This window comes from Oncorhynchus masou, chromosome 14 (assembly GCF_036934945.1).
Source record: "Oncorhynchus masou masou isolate Uvic2021 chromosome 14, UVic_Omas_1.1, whole genome shotgun sequence".
Lineage (NCBI taxonomy): Eukaryota > Metazoa > Chordata > Actinopteri > Salmoniformes > Salmonidae > Oncorhynchus > Oncorhynchus masou.
The window spans coordinates 26,034,132-26,049,189 of NC_088225.1; the positions used below are offsets into that span (position 1 = coordinate 26,034,132).

At 43.1% G+C, this 15,058-nt stretch overlaps 1 protein-coding gene across 1 annotated transcript; it reads left to right on the top strand.

The window, feature by feature from the left end:
* Positions 1-293: 293 nt before the first annotated feature.
* LOC135554639 (luc7-like protein 3) lies at positions 294-14,858 on the top strand. Its single transcript, XM_064987047.1, is given in 11 exon segments — positions 294-546; positions 4,946-5,052; positions 5,439-5,583; positions 5,741-5,821; positions 9,210-9,314; positions 9,498-9,659; positions 9,892-9,970; positions 9,973-10,228; positions 11,209-11,363; positions 12,115-12,350; positions 14,232-14,858. Coding segments are annotated over 10 exon segments (1,392 nt in total). The 5' UTR covers positions 294-447; the 3' UTR covers positions 12,318-12,350; positions 14,232-14,858.
* Positions 14,859-15,058: the final 200 nt, after the last annotated feature.

The following is a 15,058-nucleotide window of genomic DNA, read 5'->3' on the forward strand; positions in this document are numbered from 1 at the left end:
CCCACACAGCCATGTTAAGGTTCCCACACAACCATATTTCAGTATATATAATATATCGGTGATATGAAAGATAAGATCCTTACGCTTCTAAAACCTTACTGCAAGCGATGCTAGTTAATTTTCAGACCAAGTGTCAGGGCTCTTAATAAACCCCCATACAGAATACGCCTTCGCCCAATAACTCTTATGTGGGAGTCATGATGATCAAGGGCTGGTGGGGGACCAAGAGTGGATGCTACAGGACATCCTAGCAGAGGGTGGCGTAATTTCTCACACAGCGGCGGGTTCAGGTTCCGCACACGGATGTGCAGTGGGTAGCGACTGTTGCTGAATGCGAACGGCTGCCATTTTGATCTGAAATAACTAGGATCTGTGTTTCTTTGGCGCAATAATAAATGGTTTAACTTAGTAGATACAATAGCTTTTTGCTTTCAGTTTTGACGCAAAATGCTTTCCGCAGCCCAGTTACTCGATGAGTTGATGGGTCGAGACAGAAACTTGGCCCCCGACGAGAAACGATGCAACGTACGCTGGGACCACGAGACCGTAAGTTAGCCACTTTGTTAGCTTTAGCCAGCTCGCTGGAAACCATTCCGTCCGGTTCTTGTTTTCAGTGAGTCGTTTTATAGGTAGGTAGCTAGCAAACTGACGTTGATATTGATGTGTTTGCTTAAACGTAATAGCTGGCTACATACATGATGCTCGCTCGGTAACCGCATCCTAACTAGCTATGAACTAACGACCGCCAGGGTCGGGTGTTAGCTAGCTAGGTAAGTTAACGCGTTAGTTACAATTGAGGACAGCATGTTCCTCTCAGGCCCAACCCCCTGACCCACGAATCCGCATTCAACATTTAAACTAACGAGCAACACTGGCCTTGTACTACACATAGCTTGCTAGATAATGTTATATAGTAGTTAATGAGTAACTTCGCCAAAGACAACATACGAGTTTGCTAACGACGGCTAGCTACAGGTCCACTGACAACTGGGCGAGCTGGCTTGCTTAAATAAAAACAAGGTACTCTTAACGTTATTTGCATCAACCGAATATGAAACCGTAATGGAGACACACTGACGTTAGGTAGCTGCGAATTTCAGTCAACATTTACATTTGTATTGGCTCAAAGTTAGACATTAGCTAGCTTAGTAACCTTATGCTATGTCGTTGTCAATGTAACGTTAGCTAGTTAATCAAGTTGCATGAGTCTTGAGTCAAATCACATTTTATTGGTCGCATACACATATTTAGTATCTGTTATTGCGGGTGTAGCCAAATGCTTGTGTTCCTACTCCAACAGTGGAGTAATATCTAACAATATACACATCTAAAAGGTAATGTAACATGCAGTACATTCGGAAAGTATTCAGACCCCTTGACTTTTTCCACATTGTTACATAACAGCATTATTCTAAAATTGATTAAATTGTTGTCCCCTCAATCTACACACAATACCCCATAATTACAAAGTATTTTTTTTGCAAATGTATTAATAATAAAAAAAAACCTGAACATTTACACAAGTTTTCAGGGCTCCTGAGTGGCGCAGCGGTCTAAGACACTGCATCTCAGTCCCTAGTTTGAATCCAGGCTGTATTACATCCGGCTGTGATTGGGAGTCCCGTAGGGCGGCGCACAATTGGCCCAGCGTTTTCCTAGGCCGTCATTGAAAATAAGAATTTGTTCTTAACTGACTTGCCTAGTTAAATAAATAAATAAAATAAGTATTGTGACCCTTTACCCAGTACTTTGTTGAAGCACCTTTGGCAGCGATTACAGCCTCAAGTCTTCTTGGGTCTGATGTTACAACCTGTATTTGGTGAGTTAATCCTTTCAATGCAGATCCTCTCAAGCTCTTGTCAGGTTAGATGGAGAGCTTCACTGCACAGCTGTTTTCAGGTCTCTCCAGAGATGTTCGATCGGGTTCAAGTCCGGGCTTTGGCTGGGCCACTCAAGGACATTGAGGCTTGTCATGAAGCCACCCCTGTGTCTTCTTGGCTCTGTGCTTAGGGTCGTTGTCCTGTTGGAAGGTCAACCTTTGCCCCAGTCTGAGGTCCTGAGCACTGGAGCTGAGCGGTGCCTGCTTTCCCCCAGATGTGACGCTTGACATTCAGGCCAAATATTTCATCAGACCAGAGTAGCTTATTTCCTCATGGTCTGAGTTAGGGGTGCACAATATATCGGTGAACATATCGGAATCAGCCGATATTAGCTAAAAATGTCTATCAGTATTGGCCCGATATCTAGTTTCACACCGATGTCAAAGCTGTCGTGCATATCTATATAATGTAGGTAATGATGTAATGACACCAGCATCCTTAACCGAGCCCACAATGTCAGCTGTGTGGATCGAGCAGTCAACAAGTTGAGCAGTCATTTGAAAGAGTAAGACATTTTCAGTGAGACAACTCAAAGGCAAAATAAAGCCAAGATAATGGAATTCATTGCTCTTGACAATCAACCGTTCTCTGTCGTGGGGTAGTTGGCTTTCGTCGACTGGTCGAGCACCGGTACACACTACCAAGTGCGATGTTTTTCAGATGTTGTCTTACTGGAGTTACACAGTAATAGCATCACTGCTGTTAGCTTCACGACATACATAAACTTAGCAAAAAAATAAACGTGTCCTATCTTTAAAAGATAATTCATACAAATCCAAATAACTTGACATCTTCACTGTAAAGGGTTTAAACACTGTTTCCCATGCATGTTCATTGAACCATAAACAATTCATGAAAATGCTCCTGTGGAACGGTTGTTAAGACACTAACAGCTTACAGACAATTGGATCACAGTTATGAGAACTTAGGACACTAAAGAGGCCTTTCTACTGACTCTGAAAATCACAAAGAAAAATGCCCAGGGTCCCGGCTCATCTGTGTGAACGTGTCTTAGGCATGCTGCAAGGAGGCATGAGGACTGCAGATGTGGCCAGGGCAATGAATTGCAATGTCTGTACTGTGAGATGCCTCAAACAGAGCGACAGGACGGACAGCTGATCGTCCTCGCAGTGGCAGACCACGTGTAACAACACCTGCACAGGATCGGTACATCCAAACTTCACACCTGTGGGACAGGTACAGGATGGCAACTACAACTGCCCGAGTTACACCAGAAACGCACAATCCCTCCAACAGTTCTCAGACTGTCCGCAGTAGGCTGAGAGAGGCTGGACTGAGGGCTTGTTGGCCTGTTGTAAGACAGGTCCTCACCAGACATCACAGGCAACAATGTCGCCTATGGGCGCAAACCCACTATCGCTGCACCAGACAGGACTGGCAAAAAGTGCTCTTCACTGACGAGTTGCGGTTTTGTCTCACCAGGGGTGATGGATGGCTTCGCCTTTATCATTACACCAAGGCCTGTACTCTGGATCGATTTGTAGGTGGAGGGTCCGTCGTGGTCTGGGGCGGTGTATCACAGCATCATCGGACTGAGCTTGTTGTCATTGCAGGCAATCTCAACGCTGTGCATTACAGGGAAGACATCCTCCTCCCTCATGTGGTACCCTTCTGCAGGCTCATCCTGACATGACCCTCCAGCAATGCCACCAACCATACTGCTCGTTCTGTGCATGATTTCCAGCAAGACAGCAAAGTCAGTGTTCTGCCATGGCCAGTGAAGAACCCGGATCTCAATCCCATTGAGCACATCTAGCCCCCCCCCAGAAATGTCCGGGAACTTACTGGTGCCTTGGTGGAAGGGCGAGGTAACATCTCACAGCAAGAACTGGCAAATCTGGTGCAGTCCATGAGGAGGAGATGCACTGCAGTACTTAATGCAGCTGATGGCCACACCAGATACTGATGTTTTCTTTTTAAATTCTGGATTGTGTGTGTGTGTAACCTTTTTTATTGAACTAGGCAAGTTCGTTAAGAACAAATTCTTATTTACAATGACTGTCAAACCCGGACACCGCTGGGCCAATTGTGCGCTGCCCTATGGGACTCCCAATCACGGCCGGATGTGGTAGAGCATGGATTCAAACCAGGGACTGTAGTGACGACTCTTTCACTGAGATGCAGTGCCTTAGACCGCTGCGTATTTAACTGAACTAGAATGCTTAAAAGCCTACTAAAATTTTAAATATCTTATTGGTATCGTTTTATTTGGCAAGGAAAATATCGGATATTGGTATCGGCCAAAAATGTCTCAGACCACTCTATCATAAAGGCCTGATTGGTGGAGTGCTGTAGAGATGGTTGTCCTGGAAGGAACTCTGGACACCTCCCTGACCAAGGCCCTTCTCCCCGACTGCTCAGTTTGGCCGGGCAGCCAGCTCTAGGAAGAGTCTTGGTGGTTCCAAACTTCATCCATTTAATAATGGAGGCCACTGTTCTTGGGGACCTTCAATTCTGCAGACATGTTTTGGTACACTTCTCCAGATCTGTGCTTTGACACAATCGACAATTCCTTTGACCTCACGGCTTGGTTTTTGCTCTGAAATGCACTGTCAACTGTGGAACCTTATATAGACAGCTGTGTGCTTATCCAAATCATGTCCAATTAATTTAATTTACCTTCACCTTTGCTTTGTCATTGTGGTATTGTGTGTAGATTGAGGGGATTTTCTGTTCATTTAATCAATTTTAGAATAAGGCTGTAACTTTACAAAAAGTGAAGGGGTCTGAGTACTTTCCTAATGCACTGTGTGTATGATGGGCCAAATGGTTACCTCCCCAAAAAATATTAGAATTGGCATTATTACCAAAGCAAAGGTCACTAGCTACTAATTTGGTTCATCAGTGAGATTAGGCTAATCAATGTTTGAAGATGCATGTTTGATAGAAGATCCATGTTGCATTTCCCAACCAGTTTGCAAGCAACATTTTAGTCAGGCCCAGCAATTGAAGAGGTTTTGGGTTTTGTGGCTTCTTATTTCCCAAAATCATTCAACTGTTGGCTCACTAATGACGTGGCTTATCTTTTCTCCCTTCCCTTGCAGACCTGTAAGTACTATCTCTGTGGATTCTGCCCTGCAGAATTATTCACCAACACCCGGTCTGACTTGGGTCCCTGTGAAAAAATCCACGATGAAAACCTTAGGAAAATGTAAGTTCACTTTTTTCCCCCATCACTTTTTGTTGTTTGTGTTATAATTAAGCAATAAGGCCCGAGGGGTGTGTCGCATATTGCGAATATACCACGTCTTACACCTGTTCTTAGGGACGACACAACGCAGAGTTCCTGGATACAGCCCTTAGCCATGGTATATTGGCCATATACCACACCCCTTCAGGCCTTATTGCTATTATAAACTGGTTGCCAATGTAATTAGAAAGTAATTTTGTATTATACCTGTGGTATATTTAAGCAATAAAACCTGGGGGGTGTGGTATATGGACAATATACCATGGCTAAGGGCTGTATCACATGTCTATAGCGTATCACATGGAATTACAGGTGTATAACTCCCTTATCATCCCTATGTGCACCAGGTATGAGAAGAGCTCCCGGTTCATGAAGGAGGGCTATGAGAGGGACTTCCTGCGCTACCTGCAGTCTCTCCTGGCCGAGGTGGAGAGGAGGATCCGCAGGGGCCACGCCCGTCTAGCCCTGTCGCAGGCCCAGCAGGCCGCAGGAGTAAGAATATATATAGATATACTCAGTCAATGCCCATAGGTTCGCCACTATAGAGAACACAGAACTCAACATGGAAACCTAGGCCAACCCTTGTATTTGGTTTGTCATGTTCATCAATGTTGTTAGATTATGCTGACTGGACCTTCTCTTTTTCCAGCAGGGGCCTGGTGGTCCTGTGGGGAAGAACGAGGAGAAAGCTACAGTCTTGACAGAGAAGATCGAGGACCTAGTCATGCAGGTGAGCTGCATGGGTTTACTAAAACATTACATTCCTCCATTGAGCACAATTACAGTTGAAGTCGGAAGTTTACACTTAGGTTGCAGTCATTAAAACTTGTTTTTCAACCACTCCACAAATGTCTTGTTAGCTTCCCACGTACCCTAGAGAGGTTAACGTCCCACCTGACCAACATCCAGTGAAAGTGCAGGGCGCCAAATTCAAACAACAGAAATATCACAATTAAAATTCCTCAAACATACATGTATTATACACCATTTTAAAGATAAACTTGTTGTTAATCCCACCACAGTGTCCGATTTCAGAAAGGCTTTACGACAAAAGCATGCCATGCGATTATGTTAGGTCTGCACCCAGACACACACAAAACAGCCATAGAGATGAGTCACAAAAAGCAGAAATGGAGATAAAATGAATCGCTAACCTTTGATCTTCATCAGATGGCACTTATAGGACTTCATGTTACATAATACATATGTTTTGTTCGATAAAGTTCATATTTATATCCAAAAATCTCTGTTTACATTGCCGCGTTATGTTTTGCCTCCAAAACATCCGGTAATAGTGCAGAACCAATTTACAGAAATGCTCATCATAAATGTTGATGAAAATATAACTGTTATGCATGGAATTAAAGATATACTTCTCCTTAATGCAACTGCTGTGTCAGATTTCAAAAATGCTTTACGGAAAAAGCACACCATGCAATAATCTGAGTACAGTGCTCAGAGACTAAAACAAGCAATACAGATACCCGCCATGTTATGGAGTCAACAAAAGTCAGAAATGGCATTATAAATATTCACTTACCTTTGATCTTCATCAGAATGCACTCACAGGAATCTCAGTTCCACAAATGTTTGTTTTGTTCGATAAAGTCCAATGTTTATGTCCAAATACCTCCTTTTTGTTCGCATTTAGTACAGTAATCCAAATGCGCAGGCACTAGGTCCAGACAATGTCAAAAGTTATATTACAGTTTCTTAGAACATGTCAAACAATGTATATAATCCATCTTCAGGATGTTTTTATTTTAAACCTTCAATAATGTTTCAACCGGAGAATTCCTTCGTCTTTAGAAATGAAAGGGAACGGAGCTAACTCACGGGCGTGCGCCTGACTGAGCACATGGCCTTCTGGCAGACCCATTTTCTCCCACTCCACAGTAGAAGCCTGGAACAAGGTTGTAAAGACTGTTGATATCTAGTGGAAGCTTTAGGAAGTGCAATATGACCCACAGACCCTGTATATTGGATAGGCAAAAACTTGAAAACCTACAAACCTCAGATTTCCCGCTATCTGGTTGGATTTTTTCTCTGATTTTTGCCTGCCATATGAGTAATGTTATACTCACAGACATCATTAAAACAGTTAGACACTTCAGAGTGTTTTCTATCCAAATCTACTAATAATATGCATATCCTAGCATCTGGGCCTGAGTAGCAGGCAGTTTACTTTGGGCACACTTTTCATCCGGATGTGAAAATACTGCCCCCTACACCAAAGAAGTTAACATTGTTTCTGGAGAAACCTGAAAATAGCTGTGCAGTGAAGCTCTCCCTCCAACCTGACAGAGCATAGTTTTTGGCAAGTCAGTTAGGACATCTACTTCGTGCATGACACAAGTCATTTTTCCAACAATTGTTTACAGACCGATTATTTCACTTATAATTCACTGTATCACAATTCCAGTGGGTTTACAGAAGTTTACATATACTAAGTTGACTGTGCCTTTAAACAGCATGGAAAATTCCAGAAAATGATGTCAGCACTTTAGAAGCTTCTGATAGGCTAATTGACATCATTTGAGTCAATTGTAGGTGTACCTGTGTATGTATTTCAAGGCCTACCTTCACACTCAGTGCCTCTTTGCTTGACATGGAAAAATCAAAAGAAATCAGCCAAGACCTCAGAAAAAATGTAGACCTCCACAAGTCTGGTTTATCATTGGAAGCAATTTCCAAACGCCTAAAGGTACCATGTTCATCTGTACAAACAATAGTTTGCAATTATAAACACCATGGGACCACGCAGCCATCATACCGCTCAGGAAGGGGACACGTTCTGTCTCCTAGAGATGAACGTACTTTGGTGCGAAAAGTGCAAATCAATCCCAGAACAACAGCATTGGACCCTGTGAAGATGCTGGAGGAAACGGGTACAAAAGTATCCATATGTTCAGTCAAACAAGTCCTATATTGACATAACCTGAAAGGCTGCTCAGCAAGGAAGAAGCCACTGCTCCAAAACCGCCAGAGTACGGTTTGCAACGGTACATGGGGACAAGGATCATACTTTTTGGAGAATTGTTCTCTGGTCTGATGAAAGGAAAATAGAACTGTTTGGCCATAATGACCATTGTTATGTTTGGAGGAAAAAGGGGATGCTTGCAAGCCTTAGAACACCATCCCAACCGTGAAGCACGGGGGTGGCAGCATCATGTTGTGGGGGTGCTTTGTGGCAGGAGGGACTGGTACACTTCACAAAATAGATGGCACAATGAGGCAGAAAAATGATTGCTTCAATATATCCACATCTCAAGACATCAGTCAGGAAGTTAAAGCTCTGTTGCGAATGGGTCTTCCAAATCGATAATGACCCCAAGCATACTTCCAAAGTTGTGGCAAAATGGCTTAAGGACAAGAAGGTAAAGGTATTGGAGTGGCCATCACAAAGCCCTGACCTCAATCCTATAGAAAATGTGTGGGCAGAACTGAAAAAGCGTGTGCGAGCAAGGAGGCCTTCAAACCTGACTCAGTTACACCAGCTCTGACCGGAGGAATGGGCCAAAATTCACCCAACTTATTGTGGGAAGCTTGTGGAAGGATGCCTGAAACGTTTGACCCAAGTTAAACAATTTAAAGGCAATGCTACCAAATACTAATTGAGTGTATGCAAACTTCTGACCCACTGGGAATGTGATGAAAAAATAAAATCTGAAAAATTATTTTCTCTATTCTGACATTTCACTTTCTTAAAATAAAGTGGTGATCCTAACTGACCTAAGACAGGGAACTTTTACTAGAATTAAATGTCAGGAATTGTGGAACTGATTTTAAATGTATTTGGCTAAGGTGTATGTAAACTTCCCACTTCAAATGTACATGGACCCTACACTACCGTTCAAAAGTTTGGGGTCACCTAGAAATGTCCTAGTTCTTGGTCCAATAAAATTTACATCAAATTGGTCAGAAATACAGTGTAGACATTGTTTGCTTATATTTGTTCTTTCAAAAACAAGGACATTTCTAAGTGACCCCAAACTTTTAAAATGTAGTGTACATGCATCCATCATGTGAAGGCCTACATTCATGCAGGACACATACTCTGGAGTGAGTACGTTGTTTTCTATGTCAACAAAGTTGCCGTTTGTATGTGCTGTGTTCAGATCGAGGAGTTGGGCTCTGAGGGCAGAGTGGAGGAGGCCCAGGGGATGATGAAACTGGTGGAACAGCTAAAGGATGAGCGAGAGCTGCTCAGCTCTACCCCCTCGGTGAGTTACTCCCGGTTCTTTCTCACTCCATCAGCATTGAGATCAACTCAGTTATCTATTTAGTTATCTATTTAGTAAGCCTTTAGTATGAATTCAATACCATGAACTAAACCTGGGGATGAATGCATTTTTGGTTGAAAGTACTGTACTTGTAAAACTAAAAGTTATCCTGATTGATTCCAGACGATTGAGACCTTTGCGGCCCAGGAGAAACAGATGGAGGTGTGTGAGGTGTGCGGGGCGTTCCTCATTGTGGGAGACGCCCAGTCCCGGGTGGATGACCACCTGATGGGCAAGCAGCACATGGGCTACGCCAAGATCAAATCCACTGTGGAGGAGCTCAAGGTAAGGTTTGAAGGATTGTTCACTCCCAAGTCAATGTTTGTTTGTCAAGATTCCATATATGCCATTTGTTGTACTGTATGCTTTAATACCCATGAAAAGGAAGTATAATTTAATTATTTTGACTGTTGCTGTTTTGAAAGACCAGTATGTTGATATTGCTGATGCAGAAATACATTCGGTCATATAATTTAATTGTTCATCATGAATGATGAATGAATGATTTTCTGTTAAGGAGAAGTTAAATCGGCGATCCGAAGACCCCGCCGGAGAAGACAAGGGAGAGCTAGAAAGCAAGGACTGGGAGCGTGAGAGGGAGAGAGGGAGACTAAGCGCAAGTTGGAAGAGGAGGAGAAAGAGAAGGAGAAGGAGAAAGAGCGCGAGAAGGAGAAGGAGAAAGAGAGGGAGCGAGTGAAGGAGCGGGAGAGAGAGAGGGAGAAAGAGAGGGAGAAGAGAGGAAGGAGGAGCCACTCGAACAGCCGCCACTCCAGCCGGGCGTCGGACCGTAAGAGGAGTCGTTCCCGGGAACGCAGGCGGTCCAGGAGCAAGGAGAGGGAGCGCAAACGTAGCAGGTACTGTACTGTATGGCACGTAGACTAGTCTTATGGCTGATCCACACTATAGGTCCACCCCCAACTGTACTGTGCTGGCTCGTTAATTTTCCTTTCAAATGGTCTTTTCCAGCACGGTCCCAGCAACTATGGTGAATGCTTAACCCATAAGAGTCTAAGCCGGGGAGGGGGTCTACTAAGCTATAAGGAATTGTGTTAAGGTCATACCAAAGCTCATTTTGCTATTTGATTTGGTATTTTAAGACTCCTTGCATCACTTTTTTATTTTTATTAATGTTAAACATATTTGATGAAAACATTTTTTGGCCTTAATGCTATTAGCCTATACAAACGCATTGAATAACAGATTCACTACATAGAACAACAAATAGTCCCAAAAATGAATCTGAAGGAAGTTTGTACTGAGGTGTCTGTCCTACATTGAGAGATTATTATTTTATTTTTAAACATGTATTTAACCCCTTATTTTTTTCCAATTAACAGTCCATATATACTTCCATAAATGTTTTCAACTGGTACCGGTGGTCCTTCAGACCAGTCTTGAGGCCGTAGAGCAGAACAACAGACATGTTCTTAAGAGTCTCACCTTTACATATTAGTGTGTACCCCAAACTGTTTGGACGCTACAGACAGAAGTTGGCCGATTGGCTCTAATGACTTCTGACGAGTCCCAAGATGCTTGTTAGGATTGTAGAGCAAAACGGAGAACACCATCGTGTTCATGCCAGTCTCATCTTTCCATAGAGGGGTCATAGTAGTTCGGACGCTACAGACGATTTAGTTAATTCGTTTTCCGTGGGGTGCGGACATCGACCTTAGGGGGTTAACCAGCCCAGTACAGCTCTGCCTGGCCCTATAATGTTAATCAGGGATCACAGTTCATGTGTTTGTGAAAAACTCTCACTCGTTGAAAGTTCCACTGCTCTGCTCTTGAGTGTGTCGTGGATTAACATGTTCCTGTGTCCTGTGTTTTTCCACAGAAGCCGGGACCGGGAGAGGCGGCGCAGCCGGGAGCGTTCGGACAGGAAACGGCGCTCCCGCAGCCGGGAGAGGAAGAGGTCCCGCAGCTCGGAGCGCAAGTCTCACCGCCACCGGAGCCGCAGCCGGGACAAGGACAGGACGTCCAGAGACAAAGGTGAGACGTGGGACAAGTTGGCACATCAAACACATTTAGAATAATAACAACTCAGATCTTGCAGGTTTCTTGTAGAAATAGCAAGATTTTTTTCTGAATCTAAAAGGGGCTGAGGTGGTGGACGTGGCAATGGGTGCGGTCCATCCGTCGGCGTGGCTGAATTTTAGAGAATATTTTAGAGGCGGTGTAGAGACATTTTTGAATTTAAGTGAATATCTTGGTTATACACATTTCCCCATTGAGCTCCGAGAAAATGTTTGTTTTAAAGCTAATTTCCTGCAATTCTATTCATTTTGCTAATGCGGTGTTCTTTTACTGAAACATAAAATCAATACTGCTAAATTCATATATATTTTTAAAATTCTCCTCGACTGTCTAGCTTTTCTTTTGGTGATTGTTAGCTCTCAAAGACTACCATTTCTTTCCCTATTATTTATTCTAAATACTCTATCTGGTTTGTCGTTTTAAGTTTACACTGAAAGCGGTTTCCATCCCTAAAATGTATAAAATAAATATACTTTTTTTACAGTTTGGACTTAGGCGGCCAGCCTGAAGATTTAAACGGCAGAAAAATCCCTGACTAGATCTTTTACCCACATTTGGTTTAGTGACTCCACACTTGTGATTGAGCTGGTGATGCAACAACATTTGGACCATCATGGTCCCTACCGAATTCACAAGTGTGATCGGAAGTGTGTCCACCTCTAGAAGTCTTTGTCATGACTCTGTTTCATACCTCCATCTCTCCCAGAGCGTAAGGAGCCGGAGGAGAGGAGAAGCAGCTCCAAGAAGGACGAGGTGTTAGATCATGACAAGCCTTCCTCTGACGTGGCCAAGCCTGGGCCCGTGGAGGCTGAGGCTCCTGCCTCCACTCTGGGCTTGGCCCTTCTGGCCAGGGTCAACGGGGCTGCTCAAGACGAACTCCATTCTGAAGGTGACACTCAGTCCAATTAAAACTGATCTGATAGGACCTCAGATCAGGCTCAGGTAAGTGCGCCCTCCCCCGTCATCCTGGCTCTCAAAACACACACCCCTCCCCCATCTTCCCTCTCAAACCTCCCCCTCCTGTTCTCCTCTCCCCCTCCTGTTCTCCTCTCCCCCTCCTGTTCTCCTCTCCCCCTCCCCTCTCCTCCTCTCCCCCTCCTGTTCTCCCCCCCCTGTTCTCCTCTCCCCCTCCTGTTCTCCTCTCCCTCCCCCTGTTCTCCTCTCCCCCTCCTGTTCTCCTCTCCTCCTGTTCTCCTGTTCTCCTCTCTCCCCTCCTGTTCTCCTCTCCCCCTGTTTACTTTAAGTTCTATTGCCTTTGATTTGTATGTTGTATCTTTATCCTGTTGTTTTGGATATAGTGCATCGTAAGTATGCACTGAAGATGGAGCTAGACCCATGATGAGAGAAGAAGGTAGAAACAGAGGTCACAAAGCCCAGAGGGAAAGACCAGTGTAGTCCTGAAAAACATACCTGGAGGTACCCCTCGTTTTGTATCGGTTATATACATGCATACATATTATATATATATCTATATTTGGTCTATTGGACAAAAACCTCTTCCAAATTTAAATCCAAGCATTTCTTTCTGCCTGTATTGCCTCTTGTATATATTTTTTTTCTCTTCAGTGATGGTGGCAGTAACCATGTCTTTTCATTTGTCGATTTTCATAGCCTATGGAACGTATTAGTGACTGTTTGTCTAGATATGTGGACATGTATCCACACATAGACACACTGCATTTTACAGATACTTTAAAAGTTAAGTGAAGCTATATATGGAAGGATCCATACTATTTCTTTGACCTACTGAATGCACAGTCTAAAACCATTTTTTTCTCCCACTGCCATGGATATTGTGTTCTATATACAGCTCTCTGTTCTCTGATATGTATTGTAACACAGTGTGTTGGTTAGCATTGGGCTGATGATGGAAGGGTAGGGGTTAATGAATGATTGCAGCTGACTTCCATACCTCACACAGCGTTGGTGTTGAGTGAGTGAGCGACCTCATGAAAGAAAAAGGCAAATTAATAAACCCTCAAGGATCAAACTGTCAAACTATTCAGGTACTCACCCAGGTACTCCTTTCTCTACCCACATCCATTTCTACTGAATGCTGTTGCCTGTGAGCTTACTGCTCTTTATCATGACTAAAGCTTGATGTGTATTGTTTTTTGTTTCTCCTTTGCTTTTTTGCTGTTTTTTTTCATCTTTTAAAGGTTGTTTTTGAAGTATTTATTATCAGGAAGTGATGATGATAAGAGGTACAGGTGAACTTGTTTGATATCCTCCAGCTGTCTAGTTTAATTAGATTTGGTACTTATTAGTGGACCTGGCTTTCAGGATTTCATTGACTTTGAAAGTGTACCAATTAATATTATTTACATGCTGTTAATTGAAAACACTTAATTTTGGCCCATGTTTGATATTGATGGTTATATCTATCATCCAACTAACATTCCTCAGTTTAGGTTTGTCTACAGTTCATTTTATGGTAAAGGGGATATCAAGCAGGTTCCATAATCTCAAAATAGGATGGTTAAAGCTTTTAAAGTTGAGTTCTATTGCCTTCTACTGTGTCCCAAACTGAGTGTGAAGAGCAGGGCAGCCATCGTCCACTAACATTTAAGGGCTGTTGGAGAAACGTCCACAAAATTCCAGGATGTTCCCTGCTCCAAAAAATGCAATTTAGTTTTCCCCAATGTTTGCTAGTGTTAGTTTTAGTTTATTTTCCAGTTCGTTAGATTTGTTACCATTCCTCTGTGACATGTCTATAGGGGATTTCTGTATGTATAGTTGATGATAACAGCTTGTGGCTGCTACAAGCTGTGTTACCAGGATCTTTGCTAATGTGTCACCTCTTTGACCGTTTGTGCACCCCAGGGGACGCTGGGAAATCTGGAGGAGGAAGATCTGAAGACCACCTGTCGCTCCACCCTGAACCTGTCTCTGCGCTGCTTAAAACAAGGTGAACCACAGATGTAGTGGCTTATTAAAACAACTGTGACATCTAAATCACAACAAAAGACACGTGTGTAAAGGTGCCCTCTGTTGTCCTCCTGTTGGTTTTTTTGGAAGATCACATTTTAGCGCAGGACCAGGCATTCTTCATTCAGTTTTCCGTTGTATTTCTTTCCTTCATCGTTTCTGATATAAAGGACCTTGTCTAGTAGCTGCTGAGGTAGAATGGTACATTAAGGCTTTTATCTATGTTCTGTTTCTCATGCAGTTTTTATGACAAATAAAAACCGTGCTTGTTTTGGTTTGTAATGTCAGGTTTCCACTCTTTCACGGTTTTACTTTTTTTGGGAAATCAGTTTGGGAAGTGTTTGTACAATGTTAGTCAGGAGCATCTCTTTCTCTCCTCTCTCCTTCCCACCACCAGATCTCACACCCACTGACTGATCTCTCTAGCCCCTTACTGTAAAATATAGTGAGATTGAATTGATCTTTTTTTGTTCTGATTTTTAAACCTGTTCATCTTGATCAATAAAAAAAGAGCTTGAATGATGTCTGTGGATTTGTTTGACTCTTGTGTTAGGAGTGCTGATTTAGGGTCTGTTTGGCCTTTTAAGTCTTAATGAATAAGAGGTTGGAACTGATCCCGACAGAACAGCATTTCTACTCTGAGATGCTTTGTGAATACAGACCCCGGCTCATTAGAATCTGATCCCGACAGAACAGCATTTCTACGGCTCATTAGAATCTAC